Here is a 27390-nt window from a genome sequence, read left to right as displayed (position 1 = left end):
TTACATTTACATTTCTAACTTGTGAATTTATCAATGCTCCGTTTATATCCGAGTGATAGGTAATAATAAAGTTTTAAAAAAGTCAAACTCAAAATGTTCCGACAGGCAGAAGCCTTATGAACTGTAAGCCCTAGTACTCTCTCAAAGGCCACCCCAGATCACATCTTGGAAAGAAAACAGTGTTTATACAAAGTTATGTGACCTACTCCATTTATAATATGGGTCAGCACGCCTCTTCGGGCATCCTACCCCTTTTGTTCTGTTCCAGCATCCAGTCATCTGGAAGGTGGTGAGGAATAACCCCATTTACCCGAAGGAGAACACAACCAGCTCTGAGGCCATCACTATAGCTGCCAACTCATGTGTGAGCATTTTCATACTATTTTGACGCCTGTGCACTGGATAAAAATAGCTCGACTACATCTCGGCCCAAATGAACCACCCACGTTTTAACTCCCTGGTCACTCAACACCTGTTAATGCACCTTGACTTTCCTCCAGTGATAGTTTAAATTAGGGTCAGAAAGAGACTAAAAAATTAAACAGAATAGAAGTGGACTGCCACTACACTTATGTACATTATATACATACAATGTTCACAAGGCCCAACTTCTCACCATCTTAAACTTACAACCCACTAAATTTAAACTTGTTTCATGTTTGAAATGTAAAATCTTGGAGACATCATGTTTGACACGTAAGATTTTCCAGACCTGTGCAAATCCCCTGCTAACAAGCAACGCAATGAGGTGAAGAAAAATGTGCCATGAGCCAGTTTCTATTTTTAAACATTTATTTTGAATAACCAGTTTATTCGTTCTCCTCACTCCTGAGCCTGGCGTTGGGGTTGGTGATCTTGATGGCCAGCTGAGCTGCCCTCTCCACAATCAGCTTCCTGTTCTTGGAGGAGACGTTGTGGGCGATCTCAGCACAGTGAGTCCTAGTGAGGCAGAGGGAAGGGCGTTAGGTCAATGATGGCATGCCTTTGCTGAATGTCAGAGTAACAGTTTGGGCTTCAATTGCGTTCATGTTTCTATTAGTATGTTAGAAAAACCTAATGTCACCTTAGAGGACGACATCTGAACCCCAAATAAAGCTACACTTATAGTACAATAAAGCCATGTTAATAAAAAGTTTGTGCTTCTTCGCAAAATAATCTAACAAGTGTTGGCGCAATGTCAGTGTCTTTATTTGTTGCTTCAGCGGGCAATTTCAATTCTGAAGCAGTATCAGCTTCATGAGAAACACCACGACCTAAAGTCTAACAAAGCTGAAGGACACAACATAAGATAGAGGATCATGAACTACTTACTAAGTGGCTACTAAATGTGACCGACAAAGAAAAATTTTAGTTGTTAACATGACGCCACCTACAATAATTACATTTCTATCACTTTCCCAGCTTGTCTGCTTTTTTCCAGCTGTTCTGATTGATATTTTGAGGATGTTTGAGGAAAGTTTAACAGACTCTCGTCAATACTTGTTTTCTGAACTATTGATACAGACAGAATTTAAAGAAAGGTGAAAATGGCCTCAAAATCAATGTCCATGTTTAATGATTTAAAGCCTGTTCACAAAGCAGCTTAGTGAGCTAATTTTCAGCTAAACTATTGACTTTTAACTTGAGCCGATTAGGTTTTGCTTGTTATATTGTATCCAAACAGTAAAACAAATGTCCATTGGTATTTTAATGGATTTGTGCCCGCAAAGTAATTGGCTGCTGAAATGATCGGCTGCTGGCATCAAAAAAACATAAATGGGAAAAGCCAAACATCTCCCTGGACACACAGACAAAAGTGTAAAAGATTACATATCCTATTTTAATTAAAGCTCATCTTTGTGATTTCTCAAATTGTTTCCATAAAATGTCACGACTATATACATGGTCGATAATCTGTAGTTAACTTTCCAGTGATGATTAGCAGGCAGGAGAGTGAGTGGGCAGTGTTTTAAGCATAAGGTGGGAGTGAGCTTGGTTACCTAGCTGACATTGTTCAGGTTTAAAGTTTGAATTAAATTATATACATACACTTGTCTGGGTATATAAAATTTGATAGCTGCCAGACATCCATTATCCCTTATCTGCTGCTGCAATTAATTCGATTTACAGAAAGTATCCAGACAACAGGTCAATTCAACCCCCTTTCTAAGGTTTCCTGCATACTGGGGAGTCGCTTATTTCTAGGTTTAAGTTCTGTCAAAGTAAAACTCTGAGATTAAGGAGGCAGTATTGAGGATCAGTCCGTGACAAGAAGCACAAGACACTCGCCTCTTCACTGAAATTAATAGGATGATTCGACTGCAGCATTAAAAGGAAGGTACAGCTTTGAGCTGTGCTTTGCTCTTGCTTACTTGACAGGCGTTTAAAGCTTTAAAACTAAGCCGTGGTAACTACCGCCTGTTCTCCCCACTGCGTTATACATATTTTCTGGTTTAAAATAAACCAATAAGATGAAAACATCCAAATGCTAAGTTCCCATCCCTTTAGAAACCTATGAATTAAATGATAACAGTATACAGAGCACAGAAAGGAGCAAGGCCTCTCTACAGTAGATGCCTGGACATAACATTTCCAGGAATCTACTTGCATAAAATTCCTAAAAATGATTTGAGCAACAGAGTGCATATGCATCATCTCATCCCTTAGTGACATGAGGGAGATTTTAATTTTCATCTTGATGTCAAAGTGAAGCTGTGAAAAATAGTGCCTATTGTGACAAATCCAAGGACAGCCATAAGCCTTTTGACCCAAGTGATTGACTGTTAAAGTCTAGTTAAACATCCTGACTTGATAAACATCCTGACTTGATAAACTAAGTGAGAGCTGTTATCCAGGATGGTCAGCAGTATGTTGTTGTGAAGCCAGTTTCTTCATACAAATTCCTGCCTTTCAAAAACCTAAATATCTGCCACAGTAGACTCTGCAAGCATTCACATTTGTGATTATTCTTCCTACCATGTCAAGTGCTGGACTATTACAAACATTGTGGGAGTATTTTCTGACCCTCTTAACAGCACATTTTGACACATTAAGGATGTTTGCACTTGGTTACTATACACAGACCCATTAACAAAACCCTCCTCTCATTGCGTATACTAGCCCACCCACTTAGTCCTTGGGATGTACAGGCATGTAATTTGCTGATGTTTTTGAAATCTCTTCTACTGAGACTTCTTCCACCACTTCAATTAAACTGGAGGCGAGTGGAATTTATCTTAAGGTGTACAAGGCACTGAAAAATTACAATAAAATCTCTGAGCATGAGTGCCCCAGTTATTCTATCCATTCAAAGCTTATAAAAAGGTGAAATGTTTTCAAAGGAAAGCTTTAGTCAAACGCATTTGCATTTACAGCAAAAGTCTCAGCAGGTATCTCAATTTCTGCAAAAAGAACAAATCTTGTGTTAAGTAAGCCACGTGTGCACACACAAAAACTTACTTGTTACTCATCATCAGGACCTCGAGCTCCTTGACATTGTGCACCAGGAACTTCTTGAAGCCAGTGGGCAGCATGAACTTGGTCTTCTTGTTACTGCCATAACCAATGTTGGGCATCAACATCTGGCCCTTGAACCGCCTGCGGACCCTGTTGTCAATACCTCTGGGTTTACGCCAGTTTTTCTGTTGGAGAAATGACAAGAGGTATTAAAAGTTTGATCCTGTGCAGGATCAACTTTGCAAGAAAAAAAAAAAAGGCTACGACCCAGCCGAGCTCTTCTGGCATATCAAACAGCCTCTTACCGCAATCTTGACATATCGGTCAGACTGGTGGCGAATGAACTTCTTGGTTCTCTTTTTGACAATCTTGGGCTTTGTGAGGGGCCTGAGGGCTGCCATGGTGACTGAGGACAGAAAAGTTATACACAGTTCAGCATGGTCATATCAGCTTCAGTGTTGCACCATTACACCACAATGTGCTACAAACTGCGAGGGATTTATTAGCATCAATAGCTGATGTTAGGTGATCAAACGTCTTGACATTTGGCAGAAACTCGCCTTTACATTCATAGTGGACACTAGCTGTCGCTGACAAAACGATCACTGGGCCTTTGATTAACAGCAATGAATCAATCAACTATTCCCAATGGAGAGCCTCAATGTAAGCGTGAAGCCAGCTAGCTTCTGCACTCCATGTTTAGCTAACCAGCTAGCCATGCTACTACAGTTCAGCGGTATGGGCTGAACAGACACATATTTCACATTATGTCTAATGTTGGCGACTGTTATTTGTTATTTCATACGGTTTATCTGTGAGCCCCGCTGAACAGCGCCCTTTATACCCGACCCGACAGCACCATTTCACGGGGAGAGCGCTAGCAAGCAGGTCGTTCGCTTTCGGAGCAGAACGACACATTAAACACGCTATAAAATAATAATATGGGTCAATTTAATGCATCACATATAGAGTGGATGTCTATGGTTGGTAACCACGTCCATGATGGTCAAATAACACCCTAAATCGCGCGGATTGACATTGATTGTACAGACTCACCCGCCGATGTAAATCCAAAAGGGACTTCAACGACGGCGGAAAGAAAGAAAAGGACTTCCGCAGGTGCTGCAAAGGCTTATGGGTAATGTCGTTCATCACAGTAAAGCACTTAAAGACGTTCACAGTCAGCAGGAAATTACAAGTTTTCCCAAAACACATTTAGTGGAAATGTATTGAACCTGTAAACTTGCTATTTAGTGTTAGTTTATCACACTTTAAGCCTCATCTGTACGCTCACCCCTCAAAATCTTTTCTGTTCTTGAAACAGATTATTGCGCACTTCCTGAACAGATTGTTTCTTGTTTTTTTCGGTGGGATTTGTGCTTTCTGGACGTCTTTAAACTGAATGACCATTTCATCACAAAATACTGGTTCATAACAGCGTCCTGAAGCTGAACCCAGACAAGAAAAACAGGGCAAAAGTGTTATTCCTGTTAAAGAAGAAGAAGCGGAAGCTGACTGACATGCAGCACACGGGGGTGGGGAGTGATAGAAGGTAAATGATCTGCTTTTTGTCACATGATGATTGGTAATATTTCTGTGTGAGTGCGTGATAAGCGCTCGTATGAAGACTCGGGCGGTTTGCACCTTCTCGTTTAGTTGTTTTGCACTGCTTTGAAATGGAGCATCAGCCTGTGTTAAGGTGAGTGGAGTCTGATGCTGTGTGTTTTATTCCAACCCAAATGTAGCTTTTAATGTTTGTTTTATTTCCTCTTTGCGGGTTTAACTTTCGTTTTCCGTTATTTTCAGCCATAATCGCACTTATGGAGTGGCCAATCCCGGATATGTACCAGCAGCAGGGGGGGCACCGGGTAAGATCCATGAATGTGAAATTAAGCTTTTGCAATCGACGTTAAACCAATGTGTAGTAACATGTTGCATGTTGTAACAGTGTTGGAATTACACACTTCCCTTGTCTCAGTACAGTCCACACACATGCACACATACACGCACACGCACCATAGTGACGTCGTTTTGACGTCCAGGTTATCAGAGGTTGGTGACACTACTGCAGTTGCTCTATGAGTTGTGTGCGGGACTAGCTTTAAGTTAAAGTTGTTGGTTAAAGGATCTGACCCTGTCTGTGAGTCTGATTTGTAGCGCTTAAGCATCCCAGAATGGATAGTAACATGGACGGGCAAGGTAAGTCACTAACTCAGGACACTGTCTGCTGGTGCTGTCATGTAGAGACATGTAGTAACTTGGAAACCCAAGAATCCAGCTGGATTTCTTGAAAAGACTGGAGTGGTGTGGCTTAGAGTTTTTCTTTGAATGCTAGCTGTGTGTAATGTATAAAACTTGCTTTACACAAACTTGATTTAAAATTTTAGAAGTGTGCTGCCACTCGTACTCCTCAACTGGTTCTTCTGGTTTGTTTCAGCAATGTTCGCCCCACCCGGCGCTGAGGGCCCCAGCGCTCCTCCGGCCAGCATGTTCGACAGCATGCCCGGCTATGAAGGAACAGTGGCAGGAGGAGGAGGTATAGTATGCTGCAGTGCCCCTATAGCCGTCCCATTCACCCCACTCACAGCCTCCGTCTCTCATTGTACTGTCATATTCACTTCTTGGCCGCTTTCTTGGCCACACATGCAATTAAATGCAATCCTGTACAACATCTCCGCCACGTATTCCACCTTCACAGAGCCACTTTCTGATAGGTGCTAATTCAACTATATCAGTTTATCATTCAGTTGTTTGCTAGTGGTGTCGTTATACTGGACAGCTAATATTTACTCCCCCTCATGATTTAAATGGGGTCGGCAAAACATTACAAACACCTCTTAGTATGATGCTGTAATACACATATAGTTAAACTAATACCCCTCTGACTGTAGTGTTGGATTTTACAGTTGTACCTAATATATATACTGGCCACTGAGTGTATATTGTATGTAAAATGCACTAGGAATCAATGCTCTGAATAAATCAATGACACGGCTCAAAGAAACCCTGAAATATCTGCTGTAGGTGGATTTCTTCCCCCTCCGATGCCTGCTTACCCAGTTCCTCAGCCTGAACCTGGACCTGAACAACCACATTGGAAGTATGACTCAAACTATTTCCCTTTTTTATTTTCTAAATGACTGTTAAGGGAATTGCAACACATTTTCCATTCATATTTTTTTAAGATCGAAGCAATCTAAGCACTGTGAGAATTTATGCTTCCTCTTAAAAGACTAAACTGTGTGGCGATGCTGCATCTTTTTCCCACACTGCTGACAGTATCCCGTCCATAACTGAAGATACTGCACGAGAGGCGTTTCACCTGTTCGCCTCCAGCAAGTGCTGCTACAGTTCAGCACCAGCAAAGGATGGAGTTATCACCAACATGGAGGCTTTCAATACCTACAGGGTAAGAGGGAGTCTGTTCGTGTGTGTTTTTTGGAAAACCTGCTAGTAAAAAATGAATTGCTTGTATAACAGGTTTGATAAGATAACAGGTTTGATGGCCAGTAATTAGCTGTAGGTATTTTGATACAACCAGATAGAGCAACACTATTACTTGTTTTCTCCACCCCTGGTTTGTTGCTTTAGTATCGCCTGGAAACTTTCACTGAATCGAGATCTACAGAGTGGAATCACGAGCCTTACAATGGTACAGTACTATTGATCTTGTGCATCAGTTGCATTCGTTTAATTCTCTGTCTTCTGCTGTCCGTCAGCTACTTTGGGGGAAACTTCTCGCTGATAATCTAATATGTTGTTTTACTTGCATCAGGCCAACCAGTGGATGCCTTTACCCATTCACCTCCAGGACCGTGGGATATTCCTGCTAAATCCCCCAGCTTTTTTGTGGATGGCAAACAGCTTATCAAGGTTCCCTACACGTCATCTATGAAGGTAAACTATATAACACATGTTTGGGGAAGCAAAAGCTCCCGTCATTGCTTTTAATATTTTCCCTGATGAGAGATATGTTGTACACAGCCCTGCCACGTTTGTTTGGGAATGGGGAGGAAACCTTGCAAAGACTGTGCCGGCATTGGTAATGTAAGTAATTTCCACAGACCTCATTGAAAGGGTTAAAAGCTTTTCAGCGAGATCATCTGATAACGTGATTTCCTTTGTCTTTCTCCGGTCAGAAAGTTTGTTGGGTCTGCAATGGATGTGGTTTCCGCCACGGAGATGAACGATGCAGCCATTGCAATGGCAGAGGGAGGGAAAAGTAAGCGTTATACATTGCATCTCAGATTTCTGATGATGTACAAATAACAGGAAGCGCAGTGCAGTTAGTGCTTCCCCTAATGAATACTGATAGTTATTTAAGATTTCTCTTGTTTACAGCTGCAACCACTGTCACGGGCAAGGATCCAGGCAATGTGGCACATGTCGCGGAAAACAGCAGCTTCTGGTCTACATCAATCTCACTGTGAAATGGTGCTACTCCCTCAACATTGTTTATCTGCCAAGAATGTCTTCAATGAATAGTATTTCTTAATGATCTGAGGGTCATCAACACTTATGGTTCTTTTTACTATAGTTGTAAACATAAAGCTGTATTTATTATTTTTGTATCTACATGCTTTCAGGGTCAACAACTCTGATAACTATGTTGTGGAACAGTCAAGTGGACTCCAGCTGGACAACCTCAGCAAGGTGTCTGGCAAGGAGCTTTTCAGAGACTCTCAGTACATGGTAAAAGATTGTTTCTCCCTTTCTCGGGGGCCACAATATATAAGTGGGGGAGGATTATGTTTTTTTTTAACACATACATACATACAGATTACTTAGATATCTACAGGTTTACAAACAGGCAGTCAACACAGGTTGTGTGTTTCAGCCATATTCTGGTCAATTTAATTGTCTACACAGCTAAAATAACACTCATGGCAAAATTTACTGATACTCTCAAATCTATTTTTGCCAGTTTTATGCGTGCAGCTACAGTTATTGTGCCATGTGCTCTCAGCACTGCCAAAACGTGCGACCACACAGGAGCACTGAGGCTGAACGCTTCCTGTGTGGCACACTCCTTTCACCCTGCAGCCTGTGAGCCATGAAGTCACAGTGTTAGGCCTAAAACTGATCCTGTATTCAGAGGTCATAATCGTGTGTCTAAAAATCGCTCTTTGCAACCCTCACCAAACACAACAGTCATTAGCAGTGACAGTGATTCAGCATTTAATAATAATTTTGTGATGACCCTGTGCAGGTTTACCCAATCGCAGGCTTCCCAGACCTCTCAGTGGTGCATGCTGCGCAGCGCCTTGTCAACGAACACCAGGGGAAGTACTCCCAAACGTCACGTATTCTTCAACAGGTAAGTGCATCTGCTTTATTCATAGCCTACCGTTTTGATTTAAATTTTGTTCAAATACAAAATATCAACATAATAATAATATAATAATAAGTTAACAATCTGATAATACTTGTACTCACAGCCTAATTTTGTGTTTGTGCAACAAGCTCATATTTGTTCTTTTTTTCTATCTTTGCCTGCAGCGTCAAACCATAGAGCTGATCCCCGTCACCAAGGTGACCTACTCGTGGAAAGGGCAATCACACATTTACTTTGTTTACGGGAATGAATTCCAAGTTAGTGCCGATGACTATCCTGCTACCTGTTGCTGCACTGTAATGTAATTGCAATGGTTGTGTATGAAGGTCTTTCCTCTCCAGGTCATTTAATTTTCGAAACAAATCGGTTTATCTTTCAGCACTGGCTGAATCCTCATTAATGCTGACTTGTGGAGAGTTCACACAGACAGTCAAATTACCTTTAACTAACAACTACAATTAACTAAGTTCAACGAAGATGGTTTTCATTGTTACATGTGTATTCATGCACCAAACCAATACTTACAGACAAAATCACTATAACTAAAACTAAACTAAACTATAATCACACTGTATTACCCGAATCTTAAAACTTTTAACTCTTGTTATGGTATGGTAGCAGTGATTTTTTTTATTATCCAAAGAAAGATAATTATATTATTTTTATGTTTATTTTGTATTTGAACATAATCTGTTTGCTCGCAACTAAATGTTTTTTCATGTGGATGTGTGATCTGTATCTGTATGATCTTGAAAGACAAGCTTTTGTAATACATGCTTTGCAGTAATTCAACCATTTGAATAAACGGCACTTTGCAATGTTTTGCTGTTGAATGGTGTCGTCATTAAAAGTGGACTGTCGCTCGTGTAATGACGTGGGGAACGTGTTCGCCATAATGATAATAAACCGTGAACACAAAGCTACTATAAAGCAATTTAAGCTTCGGCTGTGAGGCGGTGATCGATACGTTCATATTCACCAAGGAGGAACAAGTTTGGACTGAGCTCGGTGGATACAAGTCTTGGCGGATTTGGTGAAACCGAATAAGAATTGAGCGGAAGAACGAGGTAAAGTTAGCATGCTAGCTAAGTAGCCGGGCTTACCTGTGCTGCTGCTAGCTAATGCCTCAGTGCTAGGTTACATGTATATACGTACAGGCAGGTTTCGCTGGCTCGAGTGTGATTTAAATCCGACACAATAAGCTGTACATGCCTGGAAAGCTCGGGCTAAGTGTACACAATAATACTAGAATTCAACAATGGCCACTTTAAGACTGTCGCCTGTGAGCTAAGTAAATTAGCTTCCTTGTTTAGCCACAGTCTAGCTAGCCTAACATCGCAACAGGCAGTGTTTTGAGTTTGCTGCAACTGGGCACCGTACGTGTCGGCTGTAAGTGAATGTTTGAGGACATCCGAGCTGGTGGAGCTGACATTGTACTTTACCAAGCAAATCAGGAAAGGAAGCTAAGATATTTCACTCTATATGCTGTCTGTAAAAGTAGCAGTGTTGTGTATTTGACAGTTGCAGTCTCTGGAGAGCAGCTGCACCTGCGCACACTCCGTTATTTTGACGTTTGTGACGCGATGGAGCGAATCCGCTTCTTCACTCTTTGGTCTCCAGACCTGCGAATAATACAGTGTTAACCACGTATATAGAGACAGTTGTGCTCTCCTGTGTTTGCGTCTCGATTGTGTTTTTGTTGACTTTTATGATTGTAAGTCACAACATCCAGCCGCAGACTTTGTTAAAGCCCCCTAGAGTAGCAGTTGAGTGTGGATTGAATTGTAAAGCATCTATTAAGAAAGTAATGAATACATATTAGTGCATCTCATCCTGACAAGCTGCGCTATGGCGTCGGCATCTGCCAGTGTGGACTCCAAGGCAGAGCTGACAGCTCTACTGGAACAGTGGGAGAGGGAGCAACAAGGCAGCACACAGGAGCTGGTTAACATCCTCACCAAGTAAGTGATCTTTTTAAGTCTTTGTGGCAAGCTGGTTTCACAAGCTGTGTTTTGGTGGGTGTGATTTTTTTTTTTTTTTTTTAAATTGCAAATGTCTTGATGTGCCGGCACTTTCAGAATCTCAGAGCTTGTTGAGAAAGAGACAGAGGAGTACCACAAAGCAGACCCGGACCCTTTTGATGATCGACATCCTGGTATGAAAAAAAGAAAAAAAAAACGGAGCAATATAATGACGTGGTTACAGGAGATTTAAATATTGTGTATGTTCTTGACATTTCCCTCTTGGCCACTAGGGAGAGCTGATCCAGAGTGCGTGTTAGGGCACCTGCTCAAGATCCTGTTCAAGAATGACGACTTTATGAACACAGTAAGGGTGGATGGAGACGTGCAAAATCAAGGGCCCTTTTCAGCATCAGTGTCAGAAGGTGATTTATGCTTTTTCTTCCCTTTGCAGTTGGTAAATAGCTATGTGATGACCAGCAGAGAATTTTCCCTCAATGCAGCAGCTTGTCGCCTGCTTCAGAACATCATGCCGGGATTGGAGACAGCTGTGGTCTTTCAGGAAAAGGTGGGTTATTTCCATCATGATAAGATAGCAGCATTTAGTGTTTTCTCTTCACTCATGCTACCCTGTAATGTTCATGTCGTTTTCCAGATGCACATCCAACACGCAGTGTTTAGCGGTTCAAGATGTATTGAATAGCACATGCCTTCTCCTGGCGACATGATACATTTTTGTTTAGCATGACATGAATAAATAAAGTCAACCATAACAACAACAAAGATGAAGCTGCATAAAAAAGGGAACCTCATTTTCACTTTAGAGGGAGATCTCTTTGATGTTACTCAGGCACACTGCTCTGTCTTTGGTATTAAAGAGGAAAGGCTGGATGTTCAGGTAGTTTTAGCTGAAAAACAGACTCAGTCCAAAAAGCAAGATTGGAAAGCTAAGTTATCACTGAGTCAATGGTGCTCAACAACAACCCCATGAAATGTAGATAACCAAAGACAACATCAGTTGTCTGAAAAAGCCGTGTTTGTTTGTGGAGTCACAGTCCAGCTTGCTGCAAGTTAGTTACTCATTGACTGCTGCACTGTGACAGTTGAGTTGAGGACATGGATAAACTGTGCTCTGACTCTGTTTTTTATTTTTTTTAAGTTACAAAGTCATTCAAAGGTTAATTTAAATAAAGTAATCTAGACTTCAAAAACCTGCAGTATCGATATTTTAGCTACACTCCTGAAACTGATGAAAGCCATCATACATTCTTATTTGGCCCCCAAATGAAAACAATTTGTGGAAAATGCAGTCCTCCGTTATTTTCTGATTAAGAATCTGTTCATGTTTCTATATGTATTTCACCATTCTGTGTTTGTTCTTCTCAGGAGGGCATAGTTGAAAGGCTCTTTAAGTGGGCTCAGGAGGCCGAGCAGCCACTCAGAATCTATGCCACGGGCTTGTTGGCTGGAGCTATGGAGAACCAGGACATTGCAGCTAACTACAGAGAGGAGAACTCTGTTTTGGTCAGTGGGTGATTCTGCTGTCTCAAATTTCTCACGTTTTATTTTAATGAAGAATCAGAATCAGATTTATTGCCATGCAGGCTTTCTCACATTGGTATTTTGGTGCATACTGGTCACAATAAATACACTAAGAGGAAAGAAAAAATAAACAAATACCGCAAGTTAATCTTTAAGATTGAAATTTGCAATAAAAATATGCAAAGAGCTGTAAAAGTGGTTAAAATGAAGAGGATGGAGGGTGCAAAATACATACCAAGGAAAATGTTAACAGTATAAACAATATAAGATATGAAAGTCCTTACTGATAAAGAAGGTGCTGCAACTACTGATAAAACTGTGTTATCCCATAAAGCATCAGAGCAATTTACTCATCAACAGTAGGTGGTGACAAGTAGCAACTTTCCATCAACTTGTTTTTCATGCTGTGCTTTGGCAGGTGCCTTTGATGCTGCATCGGTTGCGTGAGCTTCAGGATAAGGATGCTGAGAACAAAAGGGAAATCAAACGGCCCAGCCCCAGGAAGATTTTGAGTGAGCCTTTGCTGCCTTTGGATGAGGAAACTGTTGACGGAGGCTTTGAAGAGAAACCCTTCACACTGGGCAGAAACGGAGCTGAAAGGGAGGGGACGGGCCCAGAAGAGGATGGCGAAATTCCCTTCTCAACCATTGAGCCTGAAAACGAGCTTTCGTTCCGTCTCAACTCCTTACATAAGACCAGCAGCCGTGCGAACTCGGCTGTTAAAACCATGATGAAGCCCATGTCTGCTCCAGGTTCACTGACACACCAAAGCATGTCTGATGGTAGCAGTTACCTAAGAAAGAAGGCCGAGAGGGAGAGCAGCAAGTCCTCAAAACAGAAGCTAAATTTCTCTTTGCCAGAGCCAGAGAGGAACTTTAGTGAACTTTCCAACAGCAGCTGGTCTGAGATGAGTCCCTGGGTGATTGGCAACAACTATCATCTGTACCCTCTGACCCCAGAGATTGAGCAGAGGCTCATCCTGCAGTACCTCACACCTCTGGGAGAGTATCAGGAGGTTTGTCCACTACATCAGCTTACCCAGTGCTTAATCACTTTATGCATGCAATGCTTTTCCCTTGTCTTAGCACAGAGTTACCAGCAGATGTCAGTCTTCCTCAATTATAATTAAAGCAATTATTATTATTCTGTTCTGATACTATGGGGGGAAAAAGGGGCTTTGAAGGTCCATTTTCTGCATTTTCAGTTTGTACAGGAAATTGTAAAATGCTATCAGGCTTGTGTAACATTGGTTCCATCAATTTGCTATTTGCAGGGTTCAGTAGTAGTAAAGCACACTGACATGATTTATGTGCTCTCGATGTCCATTCCTCGTTATACCTGCAGCTGCTGGCGGTGTTCATGCAGATGGGAGCTCGTGAGCTACTCATGCATTACATGGATCTAAAGCAGACTAATGATGTGCAGCTCACCTTTGAGGCTCTCAAGGTAAACAAACTCCTGCAGTTGACCCTCCATGGTGCTGAGACACAAGGTGGAGCTGGTTTGACTTATTTCTCTACTTTTCTCTCTCTTCTCGCAGTACCTGGCTTCTCTGCTGCTGCACAAGAAGTTTGCTGCAGAGTTTGTGGCTCATGGAGGAGTTCAGAAGTTGCTGGAAATCCCCAGGCCATCTATGGCTGCTACTGGAGTGTCTCTGTGCCTCTACTACCTTGCGTATAACCAGGATGCCATGGAAAGGGTACAGAACAGACACACGTCAAGCAAACACCCTGACCCTGATTTGTGCCACCCAAATCGTCATTTATGTGTACTGAATGTGTCAAAGAAAAACGCTAATGTATTAACCGCTTTTATCATTGTCATTGAAATACTGAGAAAGTTGTCTTTTATTAAACCTAAAGGTTTCTTAACAATTTAGAAACACAATTATGTCTGTTCTATTTATGTCAAATTAACACAAGAATTCCTACACTTGTATCATTTTCACTTCTCCTCTTTCTAGAAAAACATCTTGTGCCAAAATGCGATGTGCCACATACAACAAAATTGTGGTCATGCATTTGTATGAAAATTGAAATACAGACAATGTGTTAATGTAAAATAACACTATATTGATTTACAATATCATCTTGACACTAACATTGAGATGTCTGAGAAGGTTTTTTCAGTATTACACAGCTCCAGTAGTAGTAGTGCACATTTGTATTCATTTGTCTCCTCTCCTCTCAAGGTGTGCATGTTGCCCCACTCCATCCTGTCAGATGTGGTTGGTTACACGCTGTGGCTGCTGGAATGCTCACATGCATCCGGCTGCTGCCACGCCACCATGTTTTTCTCCATCTCCTTTTCTTTCCGTGCCGTCCTGGAGCTCTTCGACAGGCAGGATGGGCTGCGACGCCTTGTCAATCTGGTAGGGCAGACCAGCAGTCCGCTACATGCGATCCTCACTGTAACCATGGAAACGTAACCATTCGTATCATTCGTAGAAAAAAAAAATTATATATTTCAAGAACTGATAGACAGAATAGCCAATTCAATGTCATAACATAACTTAGCAGATGCCGATTGTGTACTAATGTATGATATGAACGGATTCTTTCCAGATTAGCACACTGGAGATCCTGAACCCTGAGGACCAGGGAGCACTGCTGAGTGATGATGAGATTTTCTCCAGCAGGCAGACTGCCAAACACACCTGCATGGCTCTGCGCAGGTACTTTGAGGCCCATCTGGCAATCAAGGTGGAGCAGGTGAAGCAATCCCTGCAACGCACAGAGGGCGGTGCCCCCATTCACTCCCAACCATACTATAAGGTACATAGAGGACAAAGGATATTGGAGAGTTTATTCATCAATGTAAACATTTCTAAATCTTGTTTGCAGATATTATGCTTAGTTCCTCTGTTTGTGCTTTAGTTGTTGTACATGAAATGCCGGAGTTAGTGCTTCTGCAGAGGTCATTGATGTACTCGTCTCGTTCCCCAGGCGGTCAGCTACAGCCGTGAGCAGGTGGTGGAAATGATGGAGTTTCTGATAGAGTACGGTCCCCTCAGACTGTACTGGGAACCAGCGGAAGTCTTTCACAAGCTGTCCTGTGTCCAGCTCCTCCTGCAGCTCATTTCCATTGCCTGTGACTGGAGGACCTACTATGGCAGGTGCGGTAATTTTCATTTGTTCTTGCTTCATCTGTTTTCGTTTTTGCATTTTTTTTTTAATAAAAAAGAGTTTCTAGTTTGTGATGTGTGATACGCCGATTACTTTTCTTTCCCTGTAGGAGCGATACAGTGCGTTATGCCCTTGACATCCTGAGTATCCTCACAGTTGTTCCAAAGACCCAGCTGTTGTTGTCTGAAGCTGTGGCTGTGCTCGATGAGGGAGGATCCACTGTTTCCACTGTCGGTAGGTTTTTATCAGAGTGCAATGCCATTTCAGCTAAAATTCATCTATAAAAACGTTTTTTTAGTTGTTATCAGGTGCTCTTAAGAAGTCATTTTAGAACATGTTTACTCTTTTGTATTTAAACATTAATCAACTATTTTATACACAGCCTGTAGTCACTAACACATTTAAGCAGCATGCCACGCAGCTAGTTGTAGCAGCTGTTACTGTAACCATGTCCATAGTACACAGGCTCATTCTCCCATTATAAGATTTTTTTGCATGTTGTGAGAATGTAATTGAACAGATGCGTTTTGGAAATGTTGTGTGGTTAAATTAAAAGATTATTACTCTCCACAGAATGTAATAACATGCAGTAGTTTTTGTCATAAAACCTGTGCCCAGCCCTGCTGTGAGATGGCACAACTAGAAAGTATTATTTTTCTTCTTCTTGAAAGGTTTTTTCATTTGATTGTTTGATCTTTCTCTCAGGAATGAGTATAGTCCTGGCAGTGGCAGAGGGAGAGGTATTTGTAAATGATGCAGAGATTCAGAAGTCTGCTCTGCAGGTCGTCATCAACTGCGTCTGCGCTCCAGACAAACGCATGTCCAGCATTGGCAAGTTTATCGCAGGCACACCCCGCCGGCGCCTGCCTCAGCAGACCAAAGCCAGTGAGAGTGTGCTTGCTAAAATGTGGAATGTGGTACAGTCCAACAATGGCATAAAGGTAGAGTTGATTTATTTCACCAAAGCCTTTGTAAATTTTATTTATGAGGCATTGCTTGGAATTTTTTCGTCAAAAGGTGATCTCACAGCCTTTGTAGTCATTCTGTAACACAGTGTGTTTAAGGTTGTAGTAGTGGCCAAAATTTCAAGACATATTTGTGCATCGTGACAGGTTCTGTAAAGGTAAACAGACTTTATTCGTATATCTTGGAACACTGCATGCTTTTTAAACAGTTTTCAAAGCCTACATTCACCCACAAACACACACAGCTATGCACTGAATGCAGTGGTGCTGCTGTGAAAGGCACAGATCTGCACAGCTGGAGATTTGGGGTTCAGTGTGTTGCTTAAGGACACTTCAACATTGCACAGGGAAAACTGGCCAGATTGGCCTAATTCAGAGGCAGCAAGAAAAATTTGCTGCTGTGGCATCAGCAACCCTACTTTCATCCTGAATAGGAATTATATACATTTACATTTCAGGCTGTAAAATTGGGATTGAAAAAGGAAAAACATTGTGCTAAAAGGATCCAAGTACACTTTGATTAGGTTTTGTTGGTTCTGTAAATCATTTTTGCTCAAACATGTTTTATCATTGAAGCCAAATCTTTGTGTAAAAGTAGACTCGAAACCACTTGGTCAGGAATGTCTTCATTTTGAGTTGTGTGCTGCCTGAGCATAAGAATTGTGGGACAGTAGTTTCATCTATACTCTTTTAAAAAGGGGCCTGTGCTTCCCAGTATAAATAAGATAGAAATGGACCCACTGAAGCAGCCTTCCCTCTCATTTAAAGAATACATCCACCTGTTATTTATGGCTACTACCCCCTGTCAGTTTACACAGTTGGGAGTCTTCCTAATATAAAAAAAAAAAAAAACTCTTTCAAACATGCCCTCAATTCTCTCAGCCATTGTTTGAAACTTACATTCTGCATGTGCCCTGTAGGTGCTGCTGTCCCTGCTGATGGTGAAGATGCCCATTACAGATGCAGATCAGATCCGGGCTCTGGCATGTAAGGCTCTGGTGGGTCTGTCTCGCTCCAGCTCCGTCAGACAGATCATCAGCAAGCTGCCTTTGTTCAGTAGCGGACATATCCAACAGCTCATGAAGGAGCCTGTGCTCCAGGACAAACGCAGCGAACACGTCAAGTTCTGTAAATTTGCAGCTGAGCTCATAGAAAGGATTTCTGGGAAACCGTTGCTCATCGGTACGGACGTGTCTCTGGCGTGGCTGCAGAGGGCCAGTGTGGTCGCTCAGTCCAGAATCACCTTCCCTGAGAAAGAGCTTCTGCTGCTTATCAGGAACCACCTTATGGCCAAAGGACTTCATGACACAGCCACCACACTCACCAAGGAGGCAGATCTCCCGATGGCGTGTCTATCTCATTCTACACATTCAACTTCTGCTTTCCCTCCTGTCGCTCCTCCCCCAACCGCCTCTCCCGTTGCTACTCTACCCCGCACCCCACGCCTGGCCAACGGTGTTGGGTCAAGACTTGGAAACCATCCCTCTCATTCATCCACCCCTGGATCCAGCAATACACAAACGCGTCCCTCTACATCCCAACCCGCTGGGTCTTCCTCTGCTGCCTTCCCCTCAACGTCTGTCCCCCATTGTAGCAATGGCTCCCCGCTGATTGGACGAATCGTTTTCTCTCGTGAGCGGCAAACTGGGTGCAGTATCGTCAGTTGCAAGAAACCTCGGGTGCTGAGGCAGAAGTCTGACCACGGGGCCTTCAGCCAGAGTCCAGCCATGAAGAAGCAGCTGGACAGGCACCTGCCCTCCCCTCCTGCGTTAGACAGCATCATCACGGAGTACTTGAGGGAACAGCATGCACGCTGTAAAAACCCTGTAGCAACATGCCCGCCTTTCTCGCTCTTCACCCCGCATCAGTGCCCCGAGCCCAAACAGAGACGCCAAGCACCCATCAACTTTACATCCCGACACACACGGAGGGTCATATATCCTAAATACGGAGGAGTGGATGGAGGCTGCTTTGACAGACATCTCATCTTCAGCAGGTGGGTTGCTTTGGTAGATTCATGTTTCCTTCCTTGAACACAAAGCCGGATGACTTGACTTGACCACAACCATTCTTTATTTTTCCATTTCTCAGGTTCCGTCCCATCTCCGTGTTCAGGGAAGCAGACGAGGATGAGAGTGGATTCATGTGTTGTGCCTTCTCAGCTCGCGAGCGCTTCCTGATGCTCGGGACGTGCACGGGGCAGCTCAAACTCTACAATGTGTTTACAGGCCAGGAGGAAGCCAGCTACAGCTGTCACAGCTCAGCCATCACTCACCTGGAGCCCTCGCGGGTCCGTAGAGAACACTACTAGTATATAAACAGTGTCTTAATGTTGTTGCTGAATGAACTTTTATTAAGTTTGAGATAGTTTTCCATACTCAGAAATGTTTGTGACGTGTACATTTTGGGACATTGCAACTGTTTTGGAACCCAATCGTGGTCCAAAATGTACAGTGTGTAGTGGAAAAATGAACTCTCCAGTGCACACATGGATGGACCTTTCAATGAACTATTCATTGGGGGAAGCAGAACAGATGTAATTGATATAATATCTAAGCGGAGTAAGCTTAAATGTCTTAAAACATGTATAGAGGGGATGTTTAACCATCATATTTTGTAATTTTAGGATGGCTCTTTGCTCTTAACGTCAGCCTCTTGGAGTTACCCTCTGTCTGCACTGTGGGGCATGAAATCAGTCTTCATCATGAAGTAAGTGATGTTTTCACAAAAGAATGAACCCGTATTTTTACCAGCTGCATACAAAATGCATTCTCTTGAATACAGATCTGAAATATTTAGATATTTGGAGTGCAAAAATTGCCAGAAAGCATGTACAACATGAGTGCTATCTGACCATTGATCAACAGTTCAGTTAAGCCCAACTGTGATGCCTCTGCCTCCATGTATGTGGTCTCCTCTGCTCAATGACACTGTAGCTTTATGCTGTCAAAAGAGGACGCTGCTGAAAGGAGATGACATGCTGTTTAATTATGCACACTAACAGCCTGAGGGCTGCAGTCTACAGTTCATGGGACACACGCCGTTGGCTTCATTCATCCGCACAGTTAAACCAAGGCAATACTGGGACTCCAATGGATTCAGATTTGTTCTACAATGTCTTTAAGCAATTATAAGGTTTAGATTACTCAGCTTTTATTGTCCCACTGGCTCCATGTTTTTGATTGGGGGTTAAAATGTTGCTCTTATTGTCTTCAGGCATTCCTTTCTGGGCGACCATTATGTGGAGTTCAGTAAGCTTTCACAAGATCGCGTCATCGGAACAAAGGAACATATAGCACGTGTACGTATGTTGGCAATTTTGATTTTGAATTGTGTCAGTCTGGTTATAATATCAAAAAAATTTAAAATACAGAATAACATCACCCTCAGTGGCGAATGTTTACATTTGGCTCTTCTCTTTGCCAGATTTATGACATCCAGACGGGTCAGGTAACTCTGACTCTCAACAACCCAGACCTGGCTAACAACTACAAGAGGAACTGTGCCACCTTCAACCCAACAGATGACCTGGTGCTGAATGACGGCGTGCTGTGGGATGTGCGCACGGCTCAGGCCATCCACAAGTTTGACAAATTCAACATGAACATCAGTGGTGTGTTTCACCCCAACGGCCTGGAGGTCATCATAAACACAGAAATTGTATCCTTGAGATGTCAATACTTAAGTTGATAAGAGTACAGTAGATGTTTTGGGTTTGAGTTTTATTCCCCTTGATGACAAGACACCCATTGACTGGGGAATGAAGTCATCCAATCTCCTCAAACAAGACTAACAGCCTACAATGGTACTGGCAGCTCTGTGAGGCTGTATATATGCACGGTGCCTCGCAAACCTCACAATGTTAACATGCTAACATTTAGCATGTATAATGTTTACCATGTTCACCATATTAGTTTAGCATGTTAGCATGCGAATCTGTGTGATAAGTGCATATATCTATATTTGAAGACTTTAAAAAATATGTTTATTGAATAATGAAAATGTTTGTATCAGCCATCTAAACAGACAAAATGTGGCTGCTAAAATAAGTGCTCCAAAAGCTCCATTATTGCGTATTGAAAGTGCTTGTTTAACATTGGACTTAAGTAATGATTATACAGTGGAACATTTCATAAATCTGACCGGGACAAAAACCAGATTGTATCAGCGTTTAAATTTGAGGTTGCTCCATTGATGGGATGACTATTGAGCTCTTATTTCGCTGCCAAACATTAAATATTTATTGCACTGAAAATTGATTTTACCACCCTGGGGATCGTTTTAATCTCTGTGTAATTAAATTTGTAGCAGATTAAGTAGATACAAATGGGGGAAAAAAGTCATGGTCCTTAGTTGACTTTCAGTGGGATCTGCGGACCTTTCACCTCCTCCACACAGTACCCGCTCTGGACCAGTGCAGAATAGTCTTCAACAACAACGGCACCGTCATTTATGGAGGTAAATACACAAGCCTCTGTGTGATGGATGATGTGGAACCTTTGGCATCGAGCCTACAACTCACTCCACAGTTAGTACAAGTGTGTGAAAGGTGTGTTTGAGTGGAAAGCTGGTAATTACGAAGCAAAGTGAGCATGTGTGTATTTGGAAAGAGGTGTGAACAGCGCCTGTAGAGGTGTGTGTGTGTGTGTGTGTGTGTGTGTGCGCGTGCGCGTACGTGCTTGATACCACAGTCACTCAGAGCCATATGGACAAAAGGCTCAGTGTTGGACTGGCAGCAGAGAGAACCACCTGGTTCACCTCGCAGGAAGAGCCATGGGCGTGCCGTAATGGCTCTGCCCGTGCAATGGCCAGTTGAATCTGTCAAAAACCCAAACCACCGCTAACCAGCTCGCTGTGCACAGTTTTTATTTCCTCTCTTACTCATATTGTGGCCATTTGTTGTTGCAGCAATGTTGCAGGCTGATGATGAAGACGACATGATGGAGATGCAGATGAAAAGTCCATTTGGCTCATCGTTCAGGACTTTTAATGCCACAGACTACAAACCAATTGGTAAGGCTCGCTGCCCGCTCCTCACTTGAATGGATCTTTTCTCCAAGTTTGTCATGACTACAAGATGTTATATTTATATATCATGTTATTAATTGTAACATTTCCAGTCATTGACTTCTGACACATGGTCTTTGCTCTCTTCTCAGCCACTATTGATGTGAAGAGGAATATATTTGACCTTTGCACTGATACCAAAGACTGCTACCTTGCTGTGATTGAGGTCAGTTCTTGTCATGATTTGGTGTTAGAATAGAATTTGTTTTTGCTCAAGGTTGTGATCATTTATTTAACTTTTAATTATATGAATTAATTTTACTTCCCTTTCCTCCGTCCTGTCCTGTAGAACCAAGACTCTGTCAACACTGACACAGTGTGCAGGTTGTACGAAGTTGGCCGGCAAAGACTTGCAGAGGAAGAGGAGGAGGATGAGGAGGATCAGGTTCTAACTTTGTTCTAGGAATTTGGATATAGCAGCGTCTCTTTGGTTCGGACGGAGATAAAAAATAAACTGTATTTGTCCTTTTTTTTTTTTTGTCATCAATGCACCAGGAGGATGACGATCAAGAGGAAGACGATGACGACGATGAGGATTCAGACGATGATGTCGACACAGATCCCCTTATCGCCGAGCTCGAGAATGAGAACGGCGGAGAGGATGAGGAGGACGAAGAGGAGGATGATGGGAATGATGAATTCTCTCCCTCTGATGAAGAGGTGGCACGCCTTCTTGAAGAGGATGTCGATGTTGGCGATGATGACGATGAGGATGACAATGATGATGATGACTCTGACAATGACGATGTTGATCTGGATGGCGACAATGGTGAGTAGTGACCTATGAGTGGGTGTCTACATGTTCTTTTAAAATCTTGCAGTGTTGTTGAGTCATGTCAATTCAAGCTTTTAAAATTGTCTTGAGTATGTGTTTTTACTATTATTCTCTTTTGTATTGTTTGGGTTAAATTGTTCTTTGAACATCACTGTAGATAATTTTACACCAGTCAGGAGTCATTTTTGCAAAGATGGCTTAAAATTAAAAGCTTGTTGTCAGAGCAACAAGTCTTTCAGCCCAAACCTGCAAAAGTGCAAGTTTTCACAGTAAGCCAGCAGTTTTCTGGTTAAGCCCCGTATATGATGTAACTCACGACACGATATACAGTGGGGCAAAAAAGTATTTAGTCAGCCACCAATTGTGCAAGTTCTCCCACTTAAAAAGATGAGAGAGGCCTGTAATTTTCATCATAGGTACACTTCAACTATAAGAGACAGAATGGGGGGAAAAAATCCAGGAAATCACATTGTAGGATTTTTAATGAATTAATTGGTAAATTCCTCGGTAAAATAAGTATTTGGTCACCTACAAACAAGCAAGATTTCTGGCTCTCACAGACCTGTAACTTCTTCTTTAAGAGGCTCCTCTGTCCTCCACTCGTTACCTGTATTAACGGCACCTGTTTGAACTCGTTATCAGTATAAAAGACACCTGTCCACAACCTCAAACAGTCACACTCCAAACTCCACTATAGCCAAGACCAAAGAGCTGTCAAAGGACACCAGAAACAAAACTGTAGACCTGCACCAGGCTGGGAAGACTGAATCTGCAATAGGTAAGCAGCTTGGTGTGAAGAAATCAACTGTGGGAGCAATTATTAGAAAATGGAAGACATATAAGACCACTGATAATCTCCCTTGATCTGGGGCTCCACGCAAGATCTCACCCTGTGGGGTCAAAATGATCACGAGAACGGTGAGCAGAACCAACAGTTCCCAGAACCACACGGGGGGACCTAGTGAATGACCTGCAGAGAGCTGGGACCAAAATAACAAAGGCTACCATCAGTAACACACTACGCCGCCAGGGACTCAAATCCTGCAGTGCCAGACGTGTCCCCCTACTTAAGCCAGTACATGTCCAGGCCCGTCTGAAGGTTGCTAGAGAGCATTTGGATGATCCAGAAGAAGATTGGGAGAATGTCATATGGTCAGATGAAACCAAAATAGAACTTTTTGGTAAAAACTCAACTTGTCGTGTTTGGAGGAGAAAGAATGCTGAGTTGCATCCAAAGAACACCATACCTACTGTGAAGCATGGGGGTGGAAACATCATGCTTTGGGGCTGTTTTTCTGCAAAGGGACCAGGACGACTGATCCATGTAAAGGAAAGAATGAATGGGGCCATGTATCGTGAGATTTTGAGTGAAAACCTCCTTCCATCAGCAAGGGCATTGAAGATGAAACGTGGCTGGGTCTTTCAGCATGATAATGATCCCTAACACACCGCCCGGGCAACGAAGGAGTGGCTTCGTAAGAAGCATTTCAAGGTCCTGGAGTGGCCTAGCCAGTCTCCAGATCTCAACCCCATAGAAAATCTTTGGAGGGAGTTGAAAGTCCGTGTTGCCCGGCGACAGCCCCAAAACATCACTGCTCTAGAGGAGATCTGCATGGAGGAATGGGCCAAAATACCAGCAACAGTGTGTGAAAACCTTGTGAAGACTTACAGAAAACGTTTGACCTCTGTCATTGCCAACAAAGGGTATATAACAAAGTATTGAGATTAACTTTTGTTATTGACCAAATACTTATTTTCCACCATAATTTGCAAATAAATTCTTTAAAAATCAGACAATGTGATTTTCTGGATTTTTTTTTTTTCTCATTCTGTCTCTCACAGTTGAGGTATACCTATGATGAAAATTACAGGCCTCTCATCTTTTTAAGTGGGAGAACTTGCACAATTGGTGGCTGACTAAATACTTTTTTGCCCCACTGTATATCATAAAATACACGACAAAAAAAAGGGGGTTCCCCTTAAAAAGGAACTAGACATGAACTCCATTAAAACATCCTGGGTGTTTAAAAGACTATGACATTACGATGGGCTTTTGTCATTTGAACAGTAAAATGTACGAAATTGCATGATGCCAAAAAGCACATAAAATGAAATGAATATGTCGCCTGCATGTTGGGATTCTTCCCCACACGCCTACCTCATGTATGGACAACCATATGATCAGCACTCAGCCAATCATGGACACACTGGTCATGGTTCCAACTTTCTACTCCTGTTGTCCTTATTGCAAAGTAAGATTGCGCTTGTTGGTGATAACTTTATCCAAGATGAACAAATCCTCATAGCTAGATGAGCATTAACATTTAGCCTGATAACTGCACATCAGCCTGGATCGGTTAAGTTACATTTGAAGAATGGGGTTATAAGGCCGATGCTTGGTCCAGTTTCTGTGTTTTAATGCTTGTCACTGTGAAGAAATGTTGTCTTTCCCAGTGGAATGTAAAAACTGCTGTCTTGGTTTATTTCAGACGTTGAGGGAATGACATTTTGCCAAAGCTGCTTTGTTTTTGCCATTTCGTCTTTTTCACTCCTTACCCACTGACGTATGCAGCACTAAACGTTTGTGTTTCCCGCATTTTAAAATCTGAATTTATCTATCGCACCAACAGACAGCTCTGACAACTCTGACCTTGAGGATGACATCATCTTATCCCTGAATGAGTGAGGAGCCATTGGCATCTGGGACAGAGGAACCCGGAAGACATGTCAAGAGTTCGGCCTCATAGACATTTGAGCTGCAGAACAGGAGGCAAGAAAAGAGGATATATCAGCAGATAAGGTGTGAGATAACTTGGAGCACTGCCAGTTTGAAACAGTAGGTGTCAGCACACATCGGCACTCTGAGTGACAGGACCAAGGAAGAACAATCCCACAGATATGGAGGGGGGGCAATGCACAAGTTGACTGACTGGGGGGCAAAAATGATTGTATTTGATATAGTTTTATAGAACAAAAGTGGGCTTGATGATGAGCAAAATGGCTTGCATAGATGCTGTGGAAAAAAGTTTTATATTTTACCACATTTACGGCTCTTTAATTGAGCCTCTTCATTTGATATTGATTCACTCACTTTGTAAGCCTCTGTTTGGTCACAGATTAGTGTTTGTACGGAAAAGGCTTACATTGCAGGGCTGCGCGTCTGCATTTGTGTGGCAAAAGATACAGTGCTCTCTCAGGCTTGTATTTCGCCAGACCGCCTAGAATAACCGCCAAAAAGTTCTGAAGTATTGAATTAGGCAGCTAATGTTCTGCACAAACACGTTGCCGATGGTTCATCTAACATCACACCCACCTTCTAGTTTTACTTTCACCGTAAACTGATGACCAAAATGCCACACACAGCAGTGCCATACGTGACCATCGCCTCCGAATTTCATTATGTAAATAGGAAACATAAATCAGCTTTGTGCTCTAAAGAAACCATAACTAGTGTGGACACTCAAAAGTATTGACACACCTGCTCTCTGTCAGGACATGACTTACAGAGGCTTCTACAGCTGTCCACCATTGTTTCATTTTACACCCCTTTATTGAGCCACGTAAGGATTTGGGTTTTGTGGATGTTTCTTAAAAGATTACAGGGTTTTGTGCTGTTGATAACAACATAAACTGAAAGTTTAACTTAATTTAATGTTACCACAATGACTTTGGTTGATCTGATAATATAGAAAAACCTCATCCCTTGGAATAAAATTGATCTTGCTAAATCTTGAAAGAGAGTTTAGAGACGTTGGAAATAAAAGATGGTGAAATTCAGCAATAAGAAGAGAAACAATAAGTTTCCTTTGATGGGGATACGGGAGGCCTCAAACTCTCAACATTGTGAAAACAAATGCCTTGTACTTGCACACTTTTTGAAAGCAGTGCAAACATTTCATGATTTTGCCTTGTATCTATTCATTTTTTCTGTTATTTTTTTCAACAAGGAGACTTTTATGTTGACTTTCTCGAGACAGTTTATGTACAGCTTGTATGTATCTAAAGTATTTTTACTATAAATAAAGCCGCAAATTTAGTTTTGTGTGCTTCTTTAATGAAGCGTGAATGATGCTTGCAAGCAGTAGAGATGACTTAAACAGCTGTGGCTCTTAAAAGGAAGAAAGCAAGAATGCATGCAGAAACCGGTGCCAATACCAAGGTCTAATTACACACTACAAGCTTAATCTTTATAGTGGGTTACCTACAAGCAAGGAACTTCTGAAGGGAAGCTTGAAGGATCCGTGTCCACGTGGCATTTCTGCTGAGCACCAGTGCCTTTTTTCAGTTGTTCCCAATGAACAGAGAGCATATGGGTCCGCCTGGAGAACAAGCGCTGCACATCCTTTTTCAGAGCGGTCAGCCTTTTTTGTGCCGATGCTTGGAGCGCTTCTAGTCGAAAATCGTTGAACTTTTCAGGCAACCAATTGCATATTAGGTGGGGCAGGACTCGTCACCCTGGTAACCAAGAAAATGGAGGAAAAGCTTGCTCTGGCCGTGTCCAGAGCTTTAATTGTGATATGTCAGTTAGAAACTATCACAATAGAGACAGAAAAGCACATTTATGGGACAGCTGAGCAGATTGGCCAAACATTAAACTGAGGAGGCGATGATTTTCACTCTATTGTTATCTCTCCAAAGGATTGTGTTACGCACCCACGTTGCTCTAAGGCTGTCAGATTGAGCAGTGACAGCAGGGACATTAAGCTCATTTGTACATTTTGCCCTCATACATCCAAGTATGAGGGCAAACACCCACCGGTGGGTGCTCATAGTGAAACAATGTCATCAAATAGTTTAAAAAAAACAATGGACTGTTGCCAGTCTATCATACAACGGTGATGGTCAGAGTGCTGATATGATGTCATAGAAAGAAAACGTGCACCACAAAAGTGCATCATGCCAGCGATATGTTGACATGGGCCCTAGTAAATATTTAACCATCCAAGGGGGCATGATTAGGTTTTATACTTGGTCCATTATTACCTATTATCTTTATATATTATTATTATTATTATTGTTATTATTATTATTATTATCATCCCAGCATGGACCTCTAATACCCATTTTTATGCAGATGCTACAAACATGTATTTACAGTGTTCTTCAATATAGCCATGTCTAGACTCTTGTAACATGCTTCAGACATCTCTGCACAACCTCAAACACAAACTGAAGTTACAAACTG

At 42.2% G+C, this 27390-nt stretch overlaps 3 protein-coding genes across 4 annotated transcripts; 2 read left to right on the top strand and 1 right to left on the bottom strand.

Moving 5' to 3' along the window:
- Positions 1-774: 774 nt before the first annotated feature.
- On the bottom strand, positions 775-4645 carry rpl32 (ribosomal protein L32). Its single transcript, XM_070839408.1, has 4 exons — positions 4492-4645; positions 3741-3841; positions 3439-3620; positions 775-939 (listed from the first exon to the last, which is right to left on the bottom strand). Exons 2-4 carry the CDS (start codon positions 3834-3836, stop codon positions 810-812), a joined length of 408 nt encoding a protein of 135 aa, XP_070695509.1. The 5' UTR covers positions 3837-3841; positions 4492-4645; the 3' UTR covers positions 775-809.
- A 102-nt stretch (positions 4646-4747) lies between these two features.
- On the top strand, positions 4748-9592 carry ssuh2rs1 (ssu-2 homolog, related sequence 1). 2 transcript variants are annotated; one of them, XM_070839406.1, is made up of 13 exons: positions 4748-4987; positions 5242-5303; positions 5873-5971; positions 6460-6535; positions 6715-6844; positions 7027-7087; positions 7211-7332; positions 7420-7482; positions 7575-7657; positions 7777-7869; positions 8022-8127; positions 8645-8752; positions 8935-9592. In XM_070839406.1, exons 1-13 carry the CDS (start codon positions 4956-4958, stop codon positions 9073-9075), a joined length of 1176 nt encoding a protein of 391 aa, XP_070695507.1. In that variant the 5' UTR covers positions 4748-4955; the 3' UTR covers positions 9076-9592. The 2 variants fall into 2 exon arrangements, with proteins under 2 accessions (XP_070695507.1, XP_070695508.1); XM_070839407.1 differs by lacking the exon at positions 4748-4987 and adding an exon at positions 5021-5134.
- Positions 9593-9656: 64 nt separating this feature from the next.
- On the top strand, positions 9657-26228 carry LOC139209529 (DDB1- and CUL4-associated factor 1-like). Its single transcript, XM_070839276.1, has 25 exons — positions 9657-9837; positions 10612-10731; positions 10849-10925; positions 11025-11098; positions 11186-11299; positions 12118-12255; positions 12692-13288; positions 13618-13719; positions 13814-13972; positions 14465-14644; positions 14838-15047; positions 15219-15388; positions 15508-15632; positions 16104-16339; positions 17284-18359; positions 18455-18653; positions 18990-19072; positions 19580-19664; positions 19790-20023; positions 20728-20821; positions 21272-21376; positions 21523-21596; positions 21720-21815; positions 21926-22199; positions 24836-26228. Exons 2-25 carry the CDS (start codon positions 10619-10621, stop codon positions 24889-24891), a joined length of 4671 nt encoding a protein of 1556 aa, XP_070695377.1. The 5' UTR covers positions 9657-9837; positions 10612-10618; the 3' UTR covers positions 24892-26228.
- The last annotated feature ends 1162 nt before the right edge of the window (positions 26229-27390 follow it).

Source organism: Pempheris klunzingeri, chromosome 11, assembly GCF_042242105.1.
Source record: "Pempheris klunzingeri isolate RE-2024b chromosome 11, fPemKlu1.hap1, whole genome shotgun sequence".
NCBI classification, from domain to species: domain Eukaryota; kingdom Metazoa; phylum Chordata; class Actinopteri; order Acropomatiformes; family Pempheridae; genus Pempheris; species Pempheris klunzingeri.
The sequence above is the reverse complement of the archived record's forward strand: the minus strand, read 5'-3'. Positions and strand labels throughout refer to the sequence as shown.

Bases quoted from the DNA above. Each gene is read 5' to 3' on its own strand.
- ssuh2rs1 (XM_070839406.1), top strand. From the start codon at position 4,956: ATGCAGCACACGGGGGTGGGGAGTGATAGAAG. The intron at 5,304-5,872 runs GTAAGATCCATG...GGTTTGTTTCAG, and splicing joins AGCAGCAGGGGGGGCACCGG to CAATGTTCGCCCCACCCGGC. The intron at 7,870-8,021 runs GTGCTACTCCCT...ACATGCTTTCAG, and splicing joins ATCAATCTCACTGTGAAATG to GGTCAACAACTCTGATAACT.
- rpl32 (XM_070839408.1), bottom strand. From the start codon at position 3,836: ATGGCAGCCCTCAGGCCCCTCACAAAGCCCAAGATTGTCAAAAAGAGA. The intron at 3,621-3,740 runs GTAAGAGGCTGT...TTTCTCCAACAG, and splicing joins ACCGATATGTCAAGATTGCG to AAAAACTGGCGTAAACCCAG. The intron at 940-3,438 runs GTAAGTTTTTGT...CTGCCTCACTAG, and splicing joins GTCCTGATGATGAGTAACAA to GACTCACTGTGCTGAGATCG.
- LOC139209529 (XM_070839276.1), top strand. From the start codon at position 10,619: ATGGCGTCGGCATCTGCCAGTGTGGACTCCAAGGCAGAGCTGACAGCT. The intron at 11,099-11,185 runs GTAAGGGTGGAT...TTCCCTTTGCAG, and splicing joins ATGACGACTTTATGAACACA to TTGGTAAATAGCTATGTGAT. The intron at 22,200-24,835 runs GTGAGTAGTGAC...TCGCACCAACAG, and splicing joins TGATCTGGATGGCGACAATG to ACAGCTCTGACAACTCTGAC.